Source organism: Crocodylus porosus, unplaced genomic scaffold, assembly GCF_001723895.1.
Source record: "Crocodylus porosus isolate Cpor-Errol unplaced genomic scaffold, CroPor_comp1, whole genome shotgun sequence".
In the NCBI taxonomy this organism is placed as follows: Eukaryota; Metazoa; Chordata; order Crocodylia; family Crocodylidae; genus Crocodylus; species Crocodylus porosus.
Window position 1 is genome coordinate 97162128 of NW_017728943.1, and position 26330 is coordinate 97188457.

General features: G+C 40.1%; 1 protein-coding gene across 1 annotated transcript in view; it reads left to right on the forward strand.

The window, feature by feature from the left end:
* The window catches only part of LYST (lysosomal trafficking regulator), a 122266-nt gene that overhangs the window by 61304 nt on the left and 34632 nt on the right, over positions 1 to 26330 (forward strand). Inside the window, exons 19-31 of the mRNA XM_019549833.1 lie at positions 1080 to 1229; positions 1777 to 1914; positions 3638 to 3836; positions 6344 to 6475; positions 11469 to 12102; positions 12863 to 13040; positions 14037 to 14206; positions 16687 to 16917; positions 17376 to 17542; positions 18232 to 18384; positions 20947 to 21138; positions 24540 to 24718; positions 26055 to 26261. Coding sequence (XP_019405378.1) covers positions 1080 to 1229; positions 1777 to 1914; positions 3638 to 3836; positions 6344 to 6475; positions 11469 to 12102; positions 12863 to 13040; positions 14037 to 14206; positions 16687 to 16917; positions 17376 to 17542; positions 18232 to 18384; positions 20947 to 21138; positions 24540 to 24718; positions 26055 to 26261 — 2730 coding nt within the window. The remainder of the gene's footprint in view (positions 1 to 1079; positions 1230 to 1776; positions 1915 to 3637; positions 3837 to 6343; positions 6476 to 11468; positions 12103 to 12862; positions 13041 to 14036; positions 14207 to 16686; positions 16918 to 17375; positions 17543 to 18231; positions 18385 to 20946; positions 21139 to 24539; positions 24719 to 26054; positions 26262 to 26330) is intronic.

The window sequence follows — 26330 nt, forward strand, 5'->3', positions numbered from 1 at the left end:
AGGTCTCTGTTATCCCAATGATGTCATAATTCTTTGCACTGAGCAGGAGAATGAGCTCCTCCTGCTTGTTGCCCAGGCTCCTGGCATTAGTGTACAGGCAGGCAAGTGTCCCCTTGGGGGCTCTTGCCTTGCGCACAGATTGGGGCAAGGGTGGGCTCCCTTAAGTGCCTTGGTCTGCTGGCTTTGCAAGGGGACCTGACAGCATTTCTACTGGGACACTTTAGGATGCAAATGTTTAAAGGTACCTTGTAGTCACAATTCTTGATAAACTGATACAATACCTTGCTTAGAAATTGCGCTGCATATATTGGGGAATAACTGCAATGTTTCTAAGATGTACAGATATTGGTTCTGAGGACAGAATCCCTGGGGCTGCGCTTGAGGGTTAACTCAACCTATGCTTAAGAATTATTTGAAGTGTGCACTATGACTTGTTCATTCTGCTACAAAACTGGACAGTAGTCATCAAATTATAGAGAAAGACTTGAATCTACATTTTATAAACAGGGCTTTCAAAAGTACCAGAGTTGGGTGCCTAACATGAAAGCGCACAGGTTCCTGGTTTTTAGAAATTTCTGTACACCCAGTTTCTGTGGATGGGTACATAACATTTCTAGTTACTCTGAAAGTACAAAACAAAACTGCTTCAAGCTTAGAAAAAGCTCTGTGAGCTTTGAGTCCCTAAAATGCTTTTTCTAGAGAGAATAAAGATGTTGGTGTGTCTTTAGCGATCATAATTCCGGGAAGGATGTAGATTCATTCCTTTGTCAAGGAATCTGTTTGGCTGATTTACCATGCCTAGTACCAGCGCCCTTATTCATGCTGAACTGTTCTGGGCAGGCTGCCTTCTATGCTGGAAGCAATGTAGCTACATGCATATGGTGCCGTCAGCTAATTGGTACTGCTGAGTGACAGCCAGTTAGCCCAGCACAATGCTAATAAGTCTTCACATGATGCACATGGCTAAAGCTATGTGGCTTCTGTGTCGCTGCAGGCAGACTTAAATCAATGCGTTTTGAGGGCACTGCTGGTGGGCACAAGAAGTTTAACTACTAGGCTTTGCTTTTCCTGTTTTTAAGACACTCCTTGAAGGATGCTACAGTGATGAGATTCTCCATATAAATGAGAATGGACAATTCATGCTCGATGTAGATTCCAATGCAGTAATCCAAGATGTCAAATTGCTAGAAAAACTGTTGCTTGATTGGAAGATATGGTCTAAAGCACAGGTATTTGCTGTCTTGTGTAAATAGTTTAGATATTAAGGAAGTTGATGAAATGGAAAAACAAATGGTACATCCTTCACTTTAGTTATATTTGACAATTTAAAGTAGCTTTGCAAACCTAGTATAGTTGTAAAAGGAGTCTTACAAGTGTAAAATTATAAGGTACTTATTCAGCTTGCTGATTGCATGCAAGCTACTTTTGTTAGCTTAAATGTCAGAATTAAATGGATTTAATTTTCTTTAGTCTTACTTGCATGTAATCAATGAAGTTAAAAAGCATCCTGATTTGGTTATTACATCTCAGTACCTTCATATGCTATGCTGTTAATATTCAGTGTAGTAGAGGGGTCAGCAATATCTTCTGGCAGAGGGGCTGGAATGACCTGGCTCCTGTACGAGGCAGGCAGGTAGGACTTTGCTGCTGCCACTTCTCCCTGCTGCTCAGTGCTGAAGCTACATCTCTGAGCTGACTAGGTTACCAACCCCTGATGTAATATACAAAATCTGTTTAGAAGTTTTGCTTGCTGTACACTTTTCTATTTTCTTTCAGCAAGGTGTTTGGGAAACCCTATTAGTAACTCTAGAAATCCTTATTAGAGCTGATCATCACCAACAGATGTTTAACATCAAACAACTATTGAAAGCTCAAGTGGTACACCGATTCCTGCTGACGTGTCAAGTTCTGCAGGTACTTTCAGTTTCAACGCTTACCTTCCGCTTGGCAACTTTTCAGTTCAGACTAGAAATTTTTGACAGTTGTTCACAGCTTGTAGTCTTGATACCTTAGATTTGTTTTCTTCCCATTGTGTCCCCACCCTCTGCCTATGCCTCCTCAGACATTGGAGGAGAATGGTAGTAGAAGGGATCAAAGGAGTTTGGAAGCTCCCTATATGCTCAGTTGTAGTACTGTCAAGAAAGAGCAAAGGACAGACTCTCACACCTACAATCAAAATCGTTGCCACTAGATATTTAGGCTGTTTTAGATGGTTCTAGAACGTATATATTTGCAGGAGTAATTTTTTTTTTTTTTTTTTTATCCTTCTCCAGTAGACATTTGTTTTATCTTTATGCTCATATTGCCATTAATATAAAGCACAAGTAGATTTGTAGTATTTTTGTATCCTCTGACTTTTTTTTTTTTATTAGTCTTCAGAGATTAATGATTCTATACTAGCAACACTCAGCTTTTTGTTTGTGTGATTTCCTAAAAATGTTCAGTGGCACAAATTAAATCATGCCACTTCAAAAGCAGGTTCTGTATTCCTATTGTGTTATCTTTTTGTATGACCTTTTAATCATGTGAATAAATATGACTTTTCTTTAAAATGAAGTTTGGTTTTATTTCATAATATGAAGGCAAGTACTTCCAAGGTATGCACTTCTGTAAACCATAGTTATGAGTTCTTAATTATAAGTATTATTCCTTTTCTTATTATGGGTCTCTTCTCATTTCTCCTAATCTATTTTTTCCATGTTGTGCTTTTTAACTTACTTGCTCCTTATCAAATTGCCCTGGAAATGCTGACTGTTCCTTGATCTAGTTTATGTTGCTTTATTTTTTCCAAGTGAACTTTTGTAATGACTTTTATCCATTAGGATATTCGCCACAGTTGTGACCTAAACAGAAGTTAATAAACAGAATTTATACACATTTACAACAAAAACATCAGATTGAGCAGTCCATCATATAATTTTCTGTATCTTTAACTTTGTATAAATGCCTCTGTCTGTTGTAGTAAAATGAACCGGAACTCTTAACATGTAAAGTGACACCTTTGATCTCCCTCCCTTCTACACCCCCCTGGTCTCCCCTCCCCCCCATATCTGCTTGCAGTGAATTGGGATCGCACGTTCATAAAGTGCAATTTCCTAGTAAGTGAACCATTTTCATTTGTACAGCACTGACCATGGACTACCCAGCCTTTTTTAAATACCTTTTAAACCTTTGACTTTGCATTCTCAGCTTTTGCAGATCTATAATGCTACTTGATTTTTCTTCAGTAGAAGAATAATAGTAAATTTCCTGAGTTTTTTTTTTTTTAACATTGCCTCGAATTTTGAAATAGTTTCATTTCAAAATTAAAGGCATTTCGGGGAAAATTGAAACACTTATGTTCATTTTATAAAAAAAGGGAACTATTATAAAATAATGGTAACCACTTAATCCATATTACAAAATAAGGGCCAGATTTACAGAAGTACTTGGGTGCTTTGTGGAATTTATATCTGGTAAGGCTACAAAATCTTGAAGCATAGGTAATGCTATGATCTTTTCTAGTAAATCCCCTGGTCTAGATGCAACTCTGACAAAAGAGGCCTTCTGCTGAACTAGTTTAATGTTGTTCAGGGCTGTGGTATAATTGTTAACAACATAGCAATACTATAGCTTGACCCCTTTGTTTCTCTTCTAGGAGCACAAAGAAGGGCATCTTGCATCTCTGCCTCGGGAGGTTTGTAGGTCATTTGTGAAAATTATTGAAGAAGTGCTTGGATCTCCCCCAGACCTGGAGTTACTGACACTGATCTTCAGTTTCCTCTTAGCAGTTCACCCTCCTACTAATACATATGTTTGTCACAATCCCACCAACTTCTACTTTTCCCTGCACATAGGTAGATATAATATTTTTACTTCCAAAATAATATCAAATAGAAAATAAAATGCCACTCACCCTGATTAGAAAATAAAACTAAACTAACTAAGTAGCTGTACTGTGAATGCCTGTGTTGAATGTTGCTATATAACTTCCATCTGTACAAAAGTTTCTGAAGTAGTGACATAAAGCCAACATTTCTTATACTACAACAGGCTTTATTTAAAAAAAAAAATCTTATTGGACTTCATTTTGCACTCTCTGTATTGAATTACTAAGTAAACTGGTCCCTGACATCTCCTAAGAATAGTCTAATGCAGGTACTATTTTGTATAATTTGCAAAAATTAAATCTTGTGGCAGTGTCAAGTTCAGCAAAAGGGGGAACCAAGACAAAGGTCAGGCAGATTGTTAAAAACAAAGTAGTCAGTTATCAAAATAAAAATGACTAATTCCTGACTCTCTTCTCTCTTGATCTTGTTGTTGTTGGATGACTGGAGCACTGTTGTCTGCATTTCATCATTCACTTAATGTGTGAAGAGCCAGTGATACCATCTTATCAAAAAGTATGGTTACTACAAAAACAGACAAAAAGGGGGTGCCAACCCCCTCCTTCCTCCCTGCCCCCATGCTCCCCTCAGGAAAAAAAAATCTTGAGCAGCCATGTTTTGGATAACTTAACTGAAAGTAACATCCCATCTCAGTAAATCCCTTGCAGGGAACAGCTGAACACTGTACATTATATTTTTTCGATACAATAGAATTCTGAGGCTGTTAAATAAAATGCTTTGTTACTGGCAACGTGTCAACGGTAACTCCTCCTGTAAAGACTCCCTTTACTGATCCAGTCTGTTGGGTTGTATGCAATCATGTAATCTTCTAGGTAGTATTGGCAATTATGAGTTGCATGTGTACACCTTTTCACAGTAGCAGGCTTGAGGGTACAGAAACAGTCACTGCCCAAAATCCTCTTAATTGATTTCGGGCCTCCCTCACTGTCACTATGGTTTCTCTGATTGGGTATTTGCTCTTCTTCAACCACTATATTTTTAGCATTCTGTCAAGTCTGTTTTACCTCATGGTTCAATAACATTAGTATAGTTTGACTGAAATATTGCTGTAGGGATTCCAATTTTTAAACTAGAATAAACAGATAACCATACTGTGTTTCCTTAAAGCTGTGACTCTCAAACCCTGTGGGTTTATGCTCCGCCATAGTAAAGCTGGGCACTCTTGTGCCCCTTGCTGCTGCTGCTGCTGCTTCCCTCTGCCACTGGCAGTTGATGGCAGCTGAAGTGGTGGGGCGAAGCAGGCAGGGGCAGTTTGAGAGCACCTGTGTTGTTGCTCATTCTCCAGCTTTTTTCCTTTAAAAAAAATTCCTAAATGAATGGAAAGAACAAATTGGGATGTACAGTTACTGCTCACATACAGTCTGATGCTTGAGTGGTGAATGCCCCTGCTATGTTATAGATGTGCTCCCCAAAGTGCTTGTAGTGATGTTGTGGTGAGTGCATACATCTGCATACAGTATTCCACACATCTTGGTAATGTACATGTTGCTTAATTTAGTCACTTGTTTCCAACAAGATGTATAATAGAATCTTCCTAAATTTCTCTTAAAATAATTTAATTAATCTTACTGCATTTTGATGCAATAAGGCAGGTTACAACTAAGATTTTGCAACTAGGCCTTAGTTTGAAAGGTATTACAGGGTTCATGTTGCTGCATATAATAGTCATGCAGCCATTTGTAGTGTCAAGGGAAGAAATACAGTAATCTGATTGTATGCAGTAGGAAAAGTGTTTGGGAATGAGTGAAGTTAGGAAGACTGTAATCCAGAACAGAACTCTCTTCTCTCTAGAGGTTAACTGTTAATGGAAAAAAGCATTTCTCTACATCCATAAGTGGAAATTATTTCATGCCACTATAAAGATGGCATTCCTTGGGCTTTTGCCAGTGTCACTTTTATAAAAAGATATCATATTGTAAAAAGTATCATTTGATACTAGTATAACAGAAACCTAGTCTTTTAACTATAATGTTACAGTCACTATTTTCAGATGTTTTAAGCCAAATTTTGCCAGGCATTCTGTTTCCTGGCACGTACATATTTTCTTCAGACAACTGGTGTCTACCAGCGGTCATGCAGCTGTTGCATTTGTGTTTCATTGTGATGTCATGTATAATAGTAGAATCCTAAAATTGGAGCCCTCTGACACTAGCATTCACATTTGAAATACCATTTTAAAAATGCATATTGCTAAGAGAAAAAATGTAATATAATTAACTATGGAGCATTCAGACTTCTCACTATGTGGATTTTGAACACGTTGCTACACTATTTACACTATATACACAAAAAATATTTATTGTTTCCCCTAAACTGCCTCGAGTACTCTCCTTGAATGTTGCAGGAATATGCATGGCTCACTAAAAATTCCATTTGTATCTTTTAACTCTTTACCTTAGGTTCACTAAGAGGAAAAAATTCCAAGCTGTTGATCATTGTTTGCCTTTTGTTCCTAGATGGCAAGATTTTTCAGGAGAAGGTCCAATCAATCATGTACCTTAGAAATTTCAGTAGTGGTGGGAAACCAGTGGAGAGTTCTGCATTTGAAGTTACAAGTCCAGCTGGATTTACAGCTGCGCTACCACGAGGTAAATTAATGGTGCATACCACTATTTTCTGCAACTATTTGTCTTTGATGTACATCAGGGCTGGCTAGTTGGTTAGTTAACCCACAAGGGGTTAACATATAGGCTGTGGGCTCCCACCCACCTGTCACTCCCCTCATTGCTCCTGCTGCTGCAGTAGTCAGGGTCTCTGGACATCCCCTCCCTCCCGTGGTTTTTCCCTTCTACCCGTGTCCCTGGGGCAAGGCATTGTGAAAGGGGCTGGGCTGCCTGCATACAACAGGGGGGAGCCAAGCTATGTGCATGGGAAGGGTGGGGGTGGGCTGCTTGCACAATGTATGATGTGGGGAGGGAAGGAAGGGCTTGCTAAATTGTATTAGTAAGCTGAAACTGTCAGTCCTGTCAGTGCAAAATATAAAACTGATACGTTGTTAAACTAGACATTATGAGAAAAAAATTGACAATTGTATTTGAATATGAAATAACCAGATGCTGATTTTTTTTTTCTTTTTTTTTTTTTTTCTTTTTACACTCTTGGTAGAGTGTTGGCTTGATGTATTTGAGGTAAAGTAGCTAGGAAAACCTAATAGAAACAGCTTATTCCCATTATGTCCCATTGTGTGAAAGAAGAGTTCCTTACTTAAGACAGACTTGTAAGTGTTCTGTATGAACTTTGAAATGTCAACCAGTTTCATACTTCTGCTATGAAAGATGAACATTATGGAGAGGAGTTTTGATGGTAGTTAGTTAACAAACCTCCCTGCTTCCAAAAAAAAAAATAGCTAGAATTAACAACATGACTTCAATTCGATGTTGTTAGATGTGCAAACTAATAATTTTTCCAGGCTTATAAAATACTGAATTACTGCTTCAAAATAAATTAAATGTAAACTTTAAAACTGCTGTAGGCTTATGGCATTTTTATGTCTACTCTTAATGTCTCATCCCTGGATCACAATAGTAATTTTTTGTCAAAATAAGGTTTGCAATAAAAGCACCAGTGCAACCTTAACTATGAAGTCACTATTCATGTAGTGAGGAATAAACTTTGGCTACAACTGTATGAAATAAACACAACTGTATGATATGAACAACTTAGTATATACAAGATAAGCATTCTTTGCTTCCATTCCTCATCTCATTTATAACAATTTCAAATTATATGTAATCTAAATCATAAAAAGTTAGGGTTAGAAGGAACCTCAGGAAGTCATCTAGTCCAACCCCCTGCTCAGCCAGGGTTCTGTCAAGCTGGGCCTTAAACCTCCAAGGATAGAGATTCCACCACCTCTCTAGGTAACCCATTCCAGTTCTTCATCACCCCCCTAGTGTGAGTTTTTTTTTTTTTTTTTTCCTGATTATCCAACCTAAACTTTCCTTGCTGCCACTTGAGACCATTGCTCCTTGTTTTGTCATCTGCCACCACTAAGAACAGTCGGTTCCTCTTTGGAACAACCCTTCGGGTACTTGAAAGCTGCTATCGAATCCCCACCTCAGTTTTTTTTTGTAGATTAAATAAGTCCAGTTCCCTAAGCCTCTCCACCTACATCATGTACCCCAGCTCCCAGACCATTTTTGTTCCCCTCTGCTGGACTCTCTCCAACTTGACCACATCCTTTCTGTAGTGGGGGGCCCAAAATTGGACACCATACTCTGGTACTGTGAGTAATCATATGGCTCTTTTACATGTGGTCTCACCAGTGCGGAATAGAGGAGAATAAGTACTTCCCTCAATCTGTTGGCAATGCTGCTACTAATGCAACTGTATGCTGTTAGCTTTCTTGGCAACAAGGGCACACTGACTTGTATTCAGCTTATGGTCCACTGTAACTCCCAGGTCCTTTTCTACAGAGCTGCTGCTTGGTCCCAAGCCTGTAGCAGTGCACTGGATTCTTCCATCCTAAGTGCAGGACTTTGCACTTGTCCTTGCTGAATCTCATGAGCTATCTTTTGGCCCAGTCTTCTAATTTGTCTAGGTCACTCTGAATACTAGCCCTACCCACCAGCATATCTATGACTCCCCCCAGCTTGGTGTCATCTATGAGCTTGCTGAGGGTGTACTTCATTTCATCTTCAAGATCATTAATGAATATATTAAACATAACTGGCCCCAGGACCAACCCTGGTATACTCCACTTAATACCAGATGCCAACTAGACATTGACCCATTGAACCCATGCTCCAGGCAGCTTTCTATCCACCCTACAGTCCATTCACCCAACCCATGCTTCCTTAGCTTTCTTGTAAGAATGCTGTGGAAGACTCTATCAAAAGCCTTGCTAAAGTTAAGGTATATCGTGTTCACTGCTTTCCCTCTATCCACAGTGGCAGTCATCTCATCATAGAAGGCAATCAGGTTGGTCAGTGATGATTTGCCCTTGGTGAATCCATGCTGACTGTTCCTGATTGCTTTCTACTCTTCCAGGTGGTTAGAAAAAGATTTCTTGAGGACCTGCTCCATGATTTTTCCAGGGACTGAGGTGAGGTGGTTTGTAGTTCCCTGCATTCACCATCTTCCCCTTCTTAAAGATAGGCACTATATATGTGCCTTTTCAATTGTCTGGGATCTCCCCTGATTGCCACGAGTTTCCAAAAATAATGGCCAGCAGCTCTACAATCTGCAGTTAGCCAACACCCTTAGCCCCTCTGATGCATTGCATCTGGTCCCATGGACTGGTATGTGTCCAACTGTACATGTCCAGTTTTTCTAAATAGTCCCTAACCTGTTCTTTCACTGAGGGCTTCACCTTCTTTCACCTTCTCCCCAAACGGTGCTGCCCAATACAGTAGTCTGAGATCTGACCTGGCCAGCGAAGAACAAGGTAAAGAAGGCATTAAGTACTTCAGGATTTTCTTTCTCATCTGTCACTAGGTTGCCTCCCCCATTCAGTAAGGAATCTACACTTTCCCTGACCTTTCTCTTGTTGCTAAGATACTTGTAGAAACCCTTTTTATTATCTTTTAGGTCCCTCACTAGATGCAACTCCAATTGTACTTTGGCTTCCCTGTTTTCATGCCCAGGCAGTATTTTATATTTCTCCATAGTCATCTATCCAAGCTTCCACTTCTTGTAAGCTTCCTTATTGTGTTTAAGATCACCAAAGAGTTCTCTGCCAAGGCAAGTTGGTCACCTGCCATACCTGCTATTCTTCCTGCACACTGGGATTATTTGTCTCAGTAAGGTTTCTTTTAAAGTACAACGAGCTTTCCTGGACTCCATTTCCCCCTCAGACTGGCCTTCCAGGGCATCCTGCCCATTGGTTCCCTGAGTGAATCAGATTACTTTTCTGAATCTAGGCTCCATGCTCTGCTACTCTCCTTTCTTTCTTTTGTCAGGATCCTGAACTCAATCATCTCGTGGTCACTGCTGCCCAAGTTGACATCCTCTTCTTCATCCCACACTAGTTCTTCTGTGTTTATGAACAGCAGGTCAAGAAGAGCACAGCCCCTAGTTGGTGTCTCCAACACTCGCATCAGCAAGTTGTCTCCAGTGCTCTCCAAAAACTTCCCAGATTGTCTTTGCACTGTTTTATTGCCCTCCAGGCATGTCAGGGTGATTGAAGTCCCCCATGAAAACCAAGGCCTGTGATCTGGGAATTTCTGCTAGTTGTCTGAAGGAAGTCTCATCTACCTCCATCCTCCTGGTCTGGTGGCCTATAGCAGATGCCTACCACGACATCACCCTTGTTGCTGTCTCCTATTACCTTTAACCCAGAGATGTTCAGCAGGCCTAACTCCAATTATATACTGGAGCTCTGAGCAATCATATGGCACTTTTACATACAGTGCAACTCCTCTTCCTCTTCTCCCCTTCTCTGTCCTTCCTGAACAGTTTGTACCCATCCATGACAGTACTCCAGTCATGTGAGCTATCACACCAAGTATCTGTTTTTCCAGTTACATGACAGTTCCTTGACTGTGTAAGGACCATTTCATCCTGCCTGTTTCTCAGGCTCCATGTGGTCATGTACTGACACCAGAAGTAACTACTGATTGCCCTACTTGCTCAGTAAGAATGAGAAGACTTCCTCTGCTGCTGCTGCCTCCTCCTTGTGCTTCCTCCAGGTCTCCTGCTTCCCCCTTTACTTCAGGGCTTTCATCTCCTTCCCCCTGCGAACCCTGGTTTAAAGCTCTCCTCACCAGGTTAGCAAGCCTGTCTGCAGAGATGCTTTTTCTTCTCTTCATTAGGTGGATCTTGTCTCTTCCTAGCATGCCTTCTTGAAACAACATCCTATGGTCAAAGAAGCCGAATCCCTGCTAGCAATACCACCTGCACAGCCATGCATTGATATACATGACATGGATAATCCTTTTTTTTTAAATGTAGTGTTTAGTGGTTAGCTCAGGAATGGCATTACAAATTGGCTCTTCAGATATTTATTTATTTGCTAGACTGAGGGTTGACTGTCAAAACAGTAACAAGCCTTTCACTTGCAGGATTATGAAATGCTACAGTCTCTTAAGTATCATATAAATGCTAACCGTGTCATGCTTTCCCTCATGTGGTCATTCTACCATCTTCTGGCATTTGCTCTAACAATGTTTTTTTAAAACCTAGTTATATTAGGGGTTTTATTTCCATTGGACATAATTGAAGGGATGAGACATAACAGAGCACAACTTTGAGAATTTGTCATTTGCTTCTGATTATTGCATGACTTGCATGGTTATTTAAGATGAATTCTCATCTTTGAAACAAAAGAAAAATCATCCTGTGCTGTGAGAATGAAGACCATGAATACAGCAATTAAATTGTTTTAAGCTACATCTAAACTGAATATTCTGATTTATTATTAAAATGTGAATTTTTATGCCAAAGGAATATGTTCTGTCTTATAGCTGACTTTTTTAATGTGTGGGTTAAGAGGAAAATTGAGACTCTTATGATTTAAAAAAAAAAAAAAGTCCATTTTGCTTATCTGTCAGATGGTGAAAAAGAATTGTAGTACTTCTAGGGAAGGCATTATCTCTAATGCAAAATAGAAGTTAAGAATTTTCTTTTTGTTTACTTTCTTAGGAGGTATTGCTTCCAAAGTTAGTGTGCCACAGTTAATGGGCTCTCAGGTACAGGAACGACGTTGCAAAAGCCTACCTGCATCTTCTCCTTCTTCACCGCAAATGCATCCAAAAAGGCTAACTGGGAGTTTGGGCAAGAATATTGATCACCTGCAGGAAGCTGGAGGAGGAAGGACTAATCTACAGGAAAAAATCACGTTAATGGAAAGTTCTGAAACCTTGAAAAGGGTGCAGGAGGAACTTTTTATCAGCAGCTGTGAGTCTGCGAAAACAGTTTGTGATTCAGAGTTAACATCTGCTGAAATACTTGTTGACATTCCAAAAGAAGAGGAACTGTCTACCAATGCACCTGAGAGCAAAGAAGCTAATGCAGATCTGAAACCTAATGAGGATGGTGGTGATACTGAATCAATATTGCGCCGTCCTGACCATCTGAAGGGGCTGCCTTCATTTCAGAAAAGTCAAAATAATTTCCCAGGCTTGGGTTTAGCATTTTCTGCTCATAGTGGGCCATCAACCATGTTTCGCTGGCCAAGCCTGACTGACAAGAATGTGCCTCCTGAAGACTGGGAAGGTCTTAACTTTTCTTCAGTCAGTGAGCAGACGCTTAAAAAATCTGAAAGCCTTGATGATAGGTAAGCATATCATATTAGAAAATGAGTAGACTTAACATTGAAAAAATATTCATTGTACTGTAACTTCTGCAATAATAGCATTAAATGTTTTTAGTGGATGTTCTCCAAATATTTGGTGGATGCCAGATGGACATTGAATAGCTGATAGATCACTATAGATGTCTGGTTCAGTGCTCTCCTTCTATAGCATACATTTTTTCCACTGTCAGAGTGAATACTAAGCTAGAAGGACCATTGGTCTGATGCAGTATGACGCTTCTTATAGTCTTAAGTTTGTCTGAAAAGGAGTCTAGCAGATATCGTATATATTATGTTTTAAACTATGAGTAGTCTGTCAGAGTACTTGTAATACAAATTGTTCTTTATATTGCTTGTATATTGTTAAGGCAGTAATTCTCAACCAGGCTGAAAGCTAAGAGCTGGCATTTTTCTGAGGGGTGTCTTGAGTCTTATGAGGTTGAGAACAACTGGCTTAAGGTCTAGAATTGTCTGTTTACAAGGTACCCAACACAATGAGGCCCTGAACTCATTTGATGCCTTAAGGCACTATTATCATAGCAGTCTGCTCATATTGCCCTCCACTGATTTAATATAGGCAAAGCAGTGCTGCAAGAAATAGAATGAGAGAACAGTGGTGAGGGGATTGTGGGGAAAAGCCTTTTGTTAGTTATCAGCCAGTATTGTCATAGGAACAGGCTAGTATTTACAGCAGTGGGAAATTCAATAACTGTAGCAGTAACACACACTTCTCTGTTTTCAGGTCCACAGAAGATTTTCTTGTGCTTATATGTTGTGGTTTATATGACCTCTTGCGTGGAGTACTTTTAATCCTGCCTGATATCATGCTGGAAGATGTGATGGACAAATTTATTCAGCCTGATACTCTTATAGTTCTTGTGAACCATCCATCACCTCTCATACAACAAGGAGTCATTAAAGTAGGAATACATAAAATTTTAAAGTTCTAAAGCTAAGACTATTATAAACTACCTCATTTGTGCAAATATAGGCTTGAACTAAGTTGTTCTTTAATATTCACGTTTTTAGAAATAAGTCTTATTTTTGCTTTAATCCTTTAAATGTATACACTGTAAAATGGAGTTGATTTGCATCTAAACTTTTAAGAAACTTTTTGGAGAAGAAATTAATGTTTTCTATATACATCAATTATTAATAGACAGTCTAGATCCACATTATGTACTTTAACTAAAGTTAGGGATAACAAAACAAATACAAGACCATCATGATGGAAATAAAAGAAACTTGTAAAATGTGATCAGCATTATAGGAAAATGATCATCCTTCAATCTGCTTAGTGCATAAAAATATTTATAAAAATTGCTAGCAAACTCTCATATTTCTTCGGGTATCATTGCCAATCTGTCAGTCACGAACTGCTTTTTCACCTGAACTTCCCATTAAAGTGAACCAGGCTGTTTCCTGAGCATGAAATTCAAGATTCAAGCTAACTTCAGTAGTTTTATTCTAATTATGAAGGAGAACTTTGTGCTTAAGGCAAGTCTAGGGTAGTATTTGCTTTACATTTGTGAAGGGAGATTTGAGAGGAGATTTAAAAAGTAGCAACACTACAAAAAAATCAAATCATAACAGTGTAGATATAAATTTTTAATCTAAAATAGACTTTTTTTTTTAAAGCTAACTTTTCATTTACCTGATAAATCTTTTACTTTGTGTTCCTTACAATAGGTGATGCTATAGTGTAAACTCCTAAAATAAAGTTTTTGCTCTTGAATGTAATGAAATCAGTGGAAATTGCAAGTCTAGTCAGAAGAATTTGACCATTAATTTGGAGTCTGAAAAGACTTTGAAGTTTAACTTTCTTTCCCAAGCAGTACAGGAACTTTTTAACTTCCAAGAAAATAAATCGCCCAAATATTTAATCTTGAATCAAAACTATGTATTTCTCTCTCTAGTTTTTAGATGCATATTTCAACAGAGCAACTAGGGAACAAAAGGAGAAGTTCTTAAAGAATCGTGGCTTCTCTTTGCTAGCCAACCAATTGTATCTTCACCAAGGAACTCAAGAAGTTGTTGAGTGCTTTTTGGAAATGCTCTTTGGCCGTTCTCTTGGCCTGGATGAAGAGTAAGTACTGTTTTCTTAAAACAGTCAATAAATACGCAGTTTTTTCTTTAAGAAAAGATTAAGCTGTCTGTATGGTAAGGATATAATTGCTTTTGGGAAGTTCTCCTACCTCCCCTTAACCCCCAGTAACAGACAGCTCTGCAAACAGTACATTATGAAAATGTTATAAAAATATTTGCCTGTGAGTTGAATTATTTTCTTTAAGGTTTCAATAACTTAATTTCAATTAAAAAAAATAAATGTATAAGTGTTGCACTGTATTTACTTAAATTGTAGGCTACTGTATAGCTGATATGGGTGTGCAAAATGGGCCATATGCAATTCGGCTTCGGACCGAATCGGGGACGGTGATTCAATTTGTTGATTCAGATCACATTCCCAATTCAATTCAGCCAAATCCAAATCCAAATCCAAAGAATTGATGCTGATTCAGAGAATCAGTGATTCGGCCATAGACACAGCTTTAAATGTTTTTTCTACATACCTCAAGGTACCAGGTGTGGCACGTGAACACTCTGATACTGGGGCGGATGCAGCTGTCCAACAGGAGCGTGGGGAGGGGGGCCCTGTGTGCTCGCCGATGAACTCGGAAGTGGACCAAAAGTACTTCCATTCCACTTCCGTGTCCACCGCCAAGCACTCTAAGGGGGCCCCCCTGCACCCTCCTGGCTCAGCAATTGGCTGCGGGGGAACCCTGGGCGCCCCCCCAGACCCAGAAGGCACCAGTTGCCAATCTGGGGGAACGTAAGGGGGGGCCCCCCAGTGTTCTTCCCGGTGGACCTGGAAGTGCTTCCAGTCCACTTTCGGGTCTGCTGCCGAGCATGCTGGGGACCCCGCTGCGCTCCTGTGGAATGCTCTATCTGCCCCAGCATCTCAGCATTCACAAGTCACCTGGTACCTTGAGGTATGTAGAAAAAACATTTAAAGCTGTGTCTATGTCTGAATTATCATATCTTTCTGAATCTCTCCAAATAGATTTAGAGGCCTCTGATTCGATTTGCAGAGATTAAAGGGTCTCCTAATTCAATTCAGTTTCAGAGATTCGGCCACTGAATCAGACCAAATCTCTGCTGAATCAAATCAGCAACCAAAGCTTTACGTAGCCCTAACAGCTGAAACCCTGTTTCACTCGCATCTCCTTCTCAGGATTGGATATCCCATATGCATGTTCACTTGCAAAGATTTCAGCGTCCTTGGCATTTACCATAATCAATTTAGCCCCTCCAGTACTTCTTTGTGGACTTATATTAGGCATAGAGCTAAATTAATATCTCAAATACCACTCCAGCCCCCACTTACAAAGCTGTGATAACTAGTTGGTAAAGATTTCAGTCCTAGCAGCTACCCTGGCCTGTAATTAAGTCCAAATGCCCAGGTTTTCTTTAGAGCCAGCCTCACAACCTTTAGTACATTCTTTTTTCTACTGAAAGAAGAAGAGACCCTGTTGGTAGTCAGGAAAGGAAATCACTTTTCAAGCAGGCTGTTCTGCTGAAGGGGTGGATAGCCTTTCTCTCTGTTTAGTCAGTTAAGGCTCCACAATGTTTATGAAGATCTTATCAGAATTAGAGGGTCTCTATATGGTATAGTCAAGTGCCCACAATTGGCAAAAAGTTCTCTTACTTCAGTTGCCTTCCATAGAAGTATGGAAACCATACTTAGCTTCTGTGTATACCTTTCACCCAGTAGAGCATTGCTTTCTTACAACAAGCTTTTAAAAATACCAGTTTTTATACAGCAGCCTCCCCCTCATCTCTTTCCCCTCTCCCCAACTCCCCCAAGGAAAGAGGACTTCTCTCCAAAAGGAATTAAAGAAAGGAGGATCCAAAGACAGCTCTCATGGCTGCAAGACGCGTTAGCGTTCTGCTGTGTTGCTTAATCAAATCTTTGTGGTGATGTGGCACAAATAATACTTTTATAAGAATGATCCAATCTCCTTATCCATTATGCAATAGACAAGGACTGTAGTGAAGTTGTTCACTTCAATACCACAAGTCAAACAAGAGATTTCTTTCCCAGATTTATTTTTTCAGTCATAATGGATCCAGTGCATCAAAGCCTCCTCTTGGTCAGTGTATTATTTTATTAAAGCAAAGCCATATTTTATTTCATAAGTGTCCCTGCCAGTTCCAATATTTATTACTGGAAACAGGTTGAGTAATAACTTGCTGCGCCAGTGGGTTTTTAATAGAAGTTGAAATTTAGATTTACGCTGTACTTTCTTAATGGAACAAAAATTATTTTAAAAATCAAGTTTTGAAATTCCTTTTTAAGGGGTCTCATTCTCTGTAAATCTTTTTCACTTTATGTAGTTGTTACTACATTTAACAGTGGTACTGCCATTAATGTGAAATGACCATGGAAATTGTTCCTATCCCTTTGTCAAGACGTCAATGTTTGTTTGTATAGACTCTACTTGATATTGATTTTGTGATAATCCTTAAAGGCATGGTATATGTCTTATTTTACATCTGTTCTAATAGATTTGATCTGGAAGACGTGAAAAATGCTGGACTTTTTCAGAAATGGTGCATCATTCCTGTTTTGGGACTTATAGAAAACTCTCTGTATGATAATGTATTGCTGCATAATTCCTTCTGTCTTCTGCTGCAAATCATAAATTCCTGCTCTAAAGTGGCAGACATGCTGCTTGATAATGGTTTGTTGTATGTCCTGTGTAATACATTAGCAGCACTCAATGGACTGGAACAAAAGTAAGTGTTTTGTTTATAAAACTTCAGACTGGTTCCAAAAAAATTTAAGAATTTTAAATATGAACTTCAGCATATTGTATAGACTTCTGATTCCTGTGAGTTTAACAGATCAAAAGCCTTAAATGTCAGAAGTTTATTGTATAGTCTGAAACTTCAAGATATTTGTCAACTTCATGTACTGTTGTTATGTTGGACTATTTTCCAAATTTTGCTTTTGTTATTCAGGCTATTTTTTTCCTTTGGCTATTCAACTTTTTCAGGAACTATAAAACTAGGTACAATTACTTGTTTGTAATATGAGGGGTTTTTCTAGTCTAATAGCATTTGGGAATGAATGAAAAGTACTTGATTTTGTAACAAATGTGGAAGTCAGTTATACAAATATAACTTTCTGTAGTCATGTTGTATATCACTTAAATGGTTCTAGTTGTAATAACTAAAACTGACTTTATTTACAGCATTCCCTTGAATGACTACAAGCTACTTGCATGTGATATTCAACAGTTACTAGTCGCAGTCACAATCCACGCCTGCAGTTCCTCAGGATCTCAGTACTTTCGTGTTGTTGAAGATCTTATTGTATTATTGGGACATCTTCAGAATAGTAAAAATGAGAGGACACAAAGTAAGTCAGGAACTCTTTTGCCTTTTTTCTCAGTTCTTGTGGGAGATAGGGGAGAGGGGAGTAAGATAACAGTAAAATTTCAAAGTGGATACTCCAGTCACAAAACTGATTTTGTTTTTCTGGTATGGACCTTAAGTTATAGTTGTATGGGGGATAGTTAGGGATCTGTATTGTGGTTTGCAGTTATTTACTGCTAATTCAGCTGAGCAGTAACTGAAATTCTACTTGCACCCTGGGCAACTTTTTACTATTTTTGATGCACTAAAATGAAGTACTCAGGGGTTCTATTTTCTCCAAAAAAAAAAATTAAATAAACGACCAGATTTTAGTCTTGAGGGTTCTATCTTGGTTTATTTCCTCTTTGTTTTGAAATTGGTTTTGAATGCTTTGGTTTGAATACTATGGCACACGTGATATTGGGCCAATTTTTGTAGATCACATTCTTAGTATCCAAGAATGCATAGCCTCTCATATTACAGATATAAGGGGACGTTATAACTATATATTTTTAAAATGTCTCCTTTTTGAAGACTCCTTAAAATATCAGCATCAAGATTCATTAAAAGTTACTAGCATGTCAGATACTTTGTAATACTTCATAGAAATATGGATAGAGAAAATGCTAACATTTGGGTTACTTATGTAGTTACCTGCAGGAAAATTTCACACGTTCATTATTCTTTTTATAGATATGGCAATTACACTGCAGTTCAGAGTTCTTCATGCAGCTATTGAATTAATAAAAACTACAGCAAACCAAGATTCTCAGGAACAGGCCAGCTCTCTACATTTACCTGCTACCTGCCATCATGCAATGTTACAGAAACGTAAAAGCATTGCTGGTGAGTGGCAGTACTATAGTGTGTTGTGATTTTTGTTTTAGGAATTACTCTGCTCTTCCTTGGAACAGAGTTAATGACATTTATCTAAGTTGATATTTAGGCAATAGCTTTCTTTCTGTGACTGTTTTGTAATACATCAATTGTTTATATGGTTATGTATCTCTTTCTTGGGAAACTTTCATAACGAAGATATTTATAGCTTAGCAAAAAATAGCATTGGAAATAAGGTGCATCTTATTTGGAAACCTATGAAAAAATCATTTTAAAAGTCAAATACAAGCTTCAGGGTAGTGGGGAAACTTTGTACTATTTTTATAGAAAAAGTATCATTTTGTGTGTGTTGGAGAGGGAGTAGATTGCAATAACATTTTCTGTACCCCAATAACTTTTATATTATATCATTCCAGAAACTGTATTCAGCCCTGCTTTGAACAGAATCTTAAGTCATGAGGTTGTTCCCTACATGAAGTGTAGTATGTGTGGGGAGGCAGGAGGAACCCATGTTGTTTTCGGGATCTCACACAGGAAAAAATAGGAAAAGTCAAAATAGCTTGGAATATAACATTAATTCAGACCCCTGTCAATATTGTATTGCAATTAGTCTTAATTAAATGATCAAAACTTTTTCCTCGCAAGACCATATGGTTATATATTTAAAAACTGTTTCGTACTGCTTTTTCACAAGGGTGGTCTATAACGCTGACATTTCTTAACCTTTGGTGTGTGAAACTTCTGCAACCCTAACATTTTAAAATACTTTTTAAAAGTATTTAATCTACAGGAACTTGAATGTGCAACTTCCTAGATTCTGTGGCCACTTTCCCCTCCACCAGAAGTTTTTTTGGTTTAGGCTTATCTGCAATGTGTGGTTCACCAACAGTGTTTGGACTTTTTTTAATCCACTGCACGGGAAGTGCTCTTTTCACTTTTGAAGTAGCATTTGGTAGGGTGCGTTACCTTCTGGATCAGGCACCTGGGGTATGAGATTTATGCCTTTTCAGAGTTTCGTAGCTACTTGTTGACAGAGGATTGTAGCAAGGACCCCAGGGTTCACTTTCCAGATCCTAATAGAGTTTGCTCCTAGGGCTTATAAACCTATCTGGCCTGGATCCTCAGTTTCTGGCCTACTCTGCTTCTATCATACTCAATTCCCTCACTCATCTTTTCTGTTCTCTGCTTTCTTATTAAGTAACCTTCTCTTTCATTCACCCACCAACAGAGAGAGCACTGAGCTGGAGAGAATTGCTCAGTTCCTCTGCTAACACTACAGCAGCCCCTGGCTGATCAGAGAAACAATTGCAGTAAAAGTACTGTTTTGCTCCTGCAGCCAGTAGTGGCACATGCTCGTTGAAGGCTGACTCTTGATAATTTTATCTGCCAAATTCTGTCTCTATTGAGCACATGCAAACTGATTTAGAAGAAAAATTTCATTAGAATACAAAAAGGCACACACCCGATAGTGGGTGATATCCCTGTTGTCAAGTTGTAGGTCCAGTCAATGAAGAAAAATAAAAAATATATATTTTGCCCATATTAATCTTGTTCCTAGAAACATAGTCAAACCATTTTAGCAGAAGTTTCTCTCATGGGATGAGGGACATAATCAGTTTCAGTGATCATTTTATATGTTTTGGGATTCTTCTGTCTGGAAAATGTTTTCCTAAATCAAGGCTGTCATTTATATATGTATAAGACTTAGCTGATGAGTTGTCTCAAGTTATTTTTTTGTTAATTGTTTAAAACAAGGTTCAATTGCAATGAAAGATTCCATTATTCCTCATCTACCAGGACAACATGTCTATTCATATGGTCAGTTTCTGGCATCCCCCTCCTTCAGTTTGTTAAATCTGGAACTACCCCTACAGTTTCCCACCGGATCCACTTCATATACATTCCTTCCAGCAGTAGGTGCAGTAATGGTGATAGTGATGCCTACCAATGCATCCTAAAAAAACATTTCACAAAAAATGTTTCTGCAGGATTAGCTTGGTAAAAGTGCATCTATCAAAATAGTGTTGATAGATCAGTATGCACCCAGTGTGTTTGAGCTGTTAATATGCCTTGCTAATTCTCGGTTCATATGGCTAGAAACTATTTTCCTAACAGCATGCTAGAGTAAGAAAAAATAATAGGATGAGTAATATATTGATGCTGTAAAAGCAAGGTAGCAAAAAACAGTGATAATCCAGAAACTATTTTGTACTGTGAACATTTTTTTTTAAATTACATCAGTTTATATAATCTAAAATGCAAAATTACAGATTTTTTTTTTTAAATATGTCTGTACAGCTTTGTTGCAAACTCTTTACTGGATTACATATTACTATTTCTTTGATTTCATATGCATCTTATTTTCAATGGGAAAAAATTTACATTTACATTAAAAAAACCAAACAAACAAACCCAGAACCCTGACAACTCTGGCATTCCAATTCCCTTTAAACTAATGTATTTCAGTTATCTTTCTAACAGCAGCTTTCTGAATGTAAGCTGTTGATGAATCTAACTTACAAATGACATGTGACTTTTTCCTTAGACTGATTATTAATATTTCTGCCTCAGGTTCCAGAAAACTTTCCATTGCTCAGTCTGATACGCTGCTGATGAAAATGCGTTTAGTAGCAAGTGATGAACTCAATATGATGATACAGCGGAGAATGAGCCAAGAGAATCCAGTCAGAGCTACTGAAACTGAGTTTGTACAGAGGTTACAGAGACTAACTGTTCTAGCTGTTAACAGGCTCATTTATCTAGGTAGGAACAAAAAAATTACTTTTATATTCATATTTGCATTGACAGTGCCAGCATTTTGTTGCATGAAAAAAATGATTCATGTTCTCTTACTGGTTCATTGTAAGTTTGAAGGAACAGAGAGCAGGAGTTTTTCCAGATTTATGATTCATTTGGATTAATTAGCTGTTTTTTGTGGGTTTTTTTCCAAATCTTCCCTGCTATCATCAGTGTTTGGCTTTTGCTTCATGAATTAAATCCTCGACAGTTGGATTGGATTCAATTTCATTCTGTCTGTACCCATCTATTTCATTTACCAAGACTCTCTAGCTATATGAGGCTTTTTAATAGAACAAGTCTGAGAATATTACCATATGGGTGTAAACCAGTTTATTTGTCCTGGGTTACAGTAGGAGGAACACAGTCACTTATACACAGTAGTCTTTCCAAGCTGCATTACTACTCCTCTAGTAGGTACCTTCTTCCAGTAGTTAGCTAGGGAGAGCAGACAGCCTAACAGGCTTGTCCCTGGAATGACCCAGAGTAACCTTTACAGAGTCGGACCAGGTTTGGGATGTGGGGGAACTGTTAGCACACTTAATCTGGCATGCTTCACAGGTACTTGAAGCAGGACAAAGAATCTGAACTCCTGTAGGGCACAGAGACAAAAGGCTTTCTTGGAGGAGAAATGCAGCATCTGCTTATCGCCTATAAAGTCCTTCCCCAATCCTCAACATTTGGGGGTTCAACTGATGGCCTGTGGCTGCAAATGACCTGCGAATGGTAAAACTGTGGCCTGCAGGGCTTGTCAAGCATGGTCCTGGAGCTGCTGTATTGATATGGCCCCAGAACCCCACCACTACTACTTTCCCATGGCTTCCTTCCCTACCCTGTCCCCCCAAACTATTTGCCTACAGCAGGGGAGGGCAATTATTTCAGGCAGAGGGCCACTTGATGAGTTTTGGCGAGCTGTCAAATGCTGCATGAGTAGCTCCACCCCTTCAGTTACCCCATCCCCTGGTCGCCATCTTGGGACCGGAAGTCCCGCCCCATAACCCCTGACCTTTGCCACCGGACATCCTTCCCCTTGCCCCTGGAAAGTACACCTTTTGGAAAGGTGGCCTTGGAACCTGACCCCTCCCACAAGCAAGGACCCAGCCCACCCCATCAGGTCCCAGGCATCAAAAGCTGGCCAACCCCCACAACCCATCACTGGTGCCGGCATGACCTGGTCCTGACCCAGCCCAGGTCCCCTCGCCAGTGCTGTAGGACCTCTCCTGTCCCAAGCCACAGGGGGTTCAGCCACAGCTTTCCCTCCCCGGTGCAGCCCGGCCAACCCATCCCATCCCCTATCAAGCGGTGGCTTCCCCACATGCTGCTGCATTTTCCCTTTACCTGTGCCCAGCTGGTCCCAAAAGGCAGGACGCTGCACTGCCACTTCTGCTGGCCAGTGCCAACCCAGCCGGGCCCTGTTCCCAGCAGCACATGGGAAGCAGGCTTCAGCCACTTGCTGCTCCAGATGAGACGGACCCCGCCAGGTCGGCACTGGCCAGGAAAAGCGGCATGCAGCTGAAGTCAGCTTCCCATGTCCTGCTGGGGATGGGAGGAGCCCGGCTGGGTTGGCACAGCGAGCAGAAGCAGCATTGGAGCCGTGTGCCATTTGGGACTGACCAGTGCAAGTAGGGGGAAAATGCAGCTGAGCCCCTACCACTCTGGCTGTGTTCGTCCCAGCGTGAGTGGCACACGGCTCCGCCATTGCTTCTGCCAGCCAGTGCAGACCTGGCCGGGGTCCTCCCGTCCCCAGTAGCACATAGGAAGCCGGCTTCAGCTGCATGCCGTTTTTTCCTGGCTGGTGCCAACCCGGATGGATCCATCCCATCTGGAGCAGCGTGCAGCTGAAGCCAGCTTCCCAAGTGCTGCTGGAGACAGGAGGAGCCCAGCTCGGTTGGCACCGGCCAGCAGAAGCAGCAGCAAAGCCATGTGCCACTCGGGACTGATTGGCACAGGTAGGGGGAAAGTGTAGCTGAGCTCTGGCCCAGCTCGTCCCATCCCATCTCAAGTGGCACACTGCTCCGCCACTATTTCTTTTCCCTGGTGCTGACTGGCCTGGAGTCATGGCCCAGCTGCTGCTGCTTTCCCTCCCCAGTGCCAGCCCAGCCTGACCCCACACAGCCTGAGTGGCACGGCACAGTATGGGGAAAGCCTGCCCAGCAGCCACTTTCCTTGGCTTACCTGCAGGGCAGGGCCCTTTCCAGTCCCATGCAGCAAAGCAGAAGCTGCCCTGACACTCTTTCCTCTCACTGGCGTCACAGGTTCTGGGCCAGCCCCCCCCACCCCTCTCAAGCTGTAAATATGGTCTGAACCAGGGTGGGGCAAGGTCAGCTGGGGTAGGCTGAGGTCAGGGTTAGTTGTCTTGCAACCAGAACCCAAGTAAACAGCCTGAGGTGCCACTGGAAGCTTTTAGAGAGGCAATCACCATTACCTGGGTTTTGAACGGGCTCCGTGGGCCGGAGGGAAGTGCTTGGCAGGCCAAATCTGGCCCGCGGGCCATATTTTGCCCACCCCTGGCCTACAGCCAAATATGGGATCTCTCAGTGCTCTTGGCAACTAAAATAAGCAACAGGGGAAAAGCATGGATCAGCATCAGTGGTATTCATCCCCCTGGGTTCTGAAATCAGGCTATGCAGTGGATCCAGGTCCAGCCTGTCAGAGCAAGTGATTTTGATACCCCTTCTTTACACGTCCCTATATCCAGGCACTCCGTGTACCCAGTCAGCAGTTTACTCAGGCCTTTCAGGTCCTAGTGCCTCCACTTAATTGTGGGGCTAGAGGTTGAGTACCTGCATTTCAGCTTCCTAGTATGGCCAGCTACTTTCTCAGTCCCTGTCCCTCAGGGTTGACTGGAAGGTTCTCTGGTCCAATCAGTGGAAAAGCAGGGTCTTCAGAAGTGACAGCCCTGCTCCCACCAGCAAGAGTCTGGCCTGCTGGCAAAATTGAGCAGTGCTGATTTCCAAGTTGCATTGAATTGCTGAAGATGAAGAACTGCATTATTGCATTAACGTGCATTAAGGAACCTTAGAATTAGAAGTCTAGTGCATATGGCCTACTGCTATTAGTCATTTGTTTTTTATGTTTCTGTGAATTTTGTGAATATTCATTAATGAGGGTCTCGTGTTCTTTTTCTACTCGGTGAAACTTCAAACATATGGGAGTTGTGCATGTGGAACACCTACAGAATTGAGCTTTATTTATTTATTAGCCCTAAATATTGAGCCTAGATGAGTGACTTGTTTAGCTTTATCCACAAACCAGTGAATGTTCATATATGTACTGTATTGTACAGCTGAATAGGTTTAATTACAAGAACAGCATGGTTAGAATGGTCTATGATGAAATTGCTCTATTTGTGCTTTTTAAAATTTAAGAATCTACTCAGGATTGCCTTTATGTACTGGGTGCACCAGAGACCACAATCCAAAGCAGACTTTCAGCATCTCAGTTGGAAGCATCTGAAGAGGAAGAGCACCGAGAGCTGCCTAATGATACAAATCCTTTTCTGAAAGAAATGATCAAAATATTAATTGAGGGGATCAAAGTATCTATTGTAAGTAGCAGGACAGCATGTCTATATTATATTGCATTTCTTAAGGGACATCCATTATGAAAAGTTCTTTGACATGCATTTGTTTCTATTCATAAATACTGAGGTTGCTACATTTCAAGATGCATCCTAGGTATTACAAAAGGTGCATATAATTTCCATGTCACTAAGTAGTTATTTAAAAGAATGCATCCTGACACTAGATGTCTCTTCTTACTGTATGTTCTATGCTACAGATGAAGGAAAAAATGCCTACAGTCTGTGCCAATATGACCTAAAAGAAAAATTCCCTCCTAACCTCAAATCTAGGCATTTGGAATGGCCCTGAACAGAAGAGCAATACCCACCAATCAGGAACCCTGAGTTTTCTAAGTACTGCCAAGCCAATCAGTGTACCCCAATCAGAAAATAAATCCATCTATTCTAGTCCTAATGTTTCAGGAAAAGGTGAAAAAATTCCCCAGAAGTTAGTTACTATTCATGGGAGCAAAGGGAATCCTTGTCTGGCCCCTATTAGCAACCCTTAAGAGTAGGTTTTTCAGACACCTTCTACAAAAAGCTGTGTTTAGGGCATGCATGTGTCTCTGAGTTGTTTGTTTGTTTGTTTGTTTGTTTGTTTTTTAATGTATCCCTTCCAGCTACCTGCAGTCTAGCTTTTCATGCTGACCAGGTCATTCAGAAGTGGCTTGCAACAAATTAAATAAAAATAGCATTGGTTTCTCTTTGTTGCTTTGATTTGCATAGAAGCAAAGTTGTTTGTTTTTTTTAACTTTAGAAACATTGGGAATGTCAAATCTGGCCTTTGGAGGCTTTGTTAGAGGACATTTTCAGAGGTCTCGGAAAAGTTGGTTTCTTCTAACACCGTGACAAAAATCTGCGTTTCAAATTTTTTTTTTTTTTTTTTTTTTTTTTACAGAGGCATTATTATTCATAATGTTTGTTTTTGATGGTTAAGGTTGACTACTTTAAGTTGTCTGCATGAAAATCTCCTCACTGAGTCCTTTTGTGTCCTTGGTGGTTAATGCTTTACTAGATGAAACATCCTGATCCTCAAGCTGAATTTCTGATATTTGGAAAGAAGGAAGACAATTTTAGGTTGTTTTTGCCATAACTGGCACAGATCCCAGCTTTCTCCTTTGAAGGGTCCCCTTGACTTGTAGAATAGTCAGTAATTGGAAACTTGTTCCTTCAATCAGATTTTCTTCCAAATCTTCTGTATTCTTTCCTGTTTCTTTTTGCTTTTGGAAGCTTCTGACTGAACTTTTGATGTTATGCTGTTGTATATAATGATCAGGAAAAATCCTGTTACTGGGAGGAAAAAAATCTCTTCTTGGTTTAGAGTACGAGCAGAATGAGCACTCCCAGGCACCAGTGGAAGAGGGTCCTCTGGTCATGTAAAGATACGTTCCGTACGCAACTTGGAAGACTCCTCGTGAATGTTTTGTCCCCAGCAAGACCCTTGCAGGAAAGAAAACTAGCTTTGGACATAGTGTGTGAAACAAACCACCAGGAGATTTTGCGAGACTGTCTGAGTCCAACTTTACACGTAAGCAGAGCATAAAAAAGCCTTGTAACTCTTGAACACAAACTTCTGTTTTACATTACAAAATTGTTT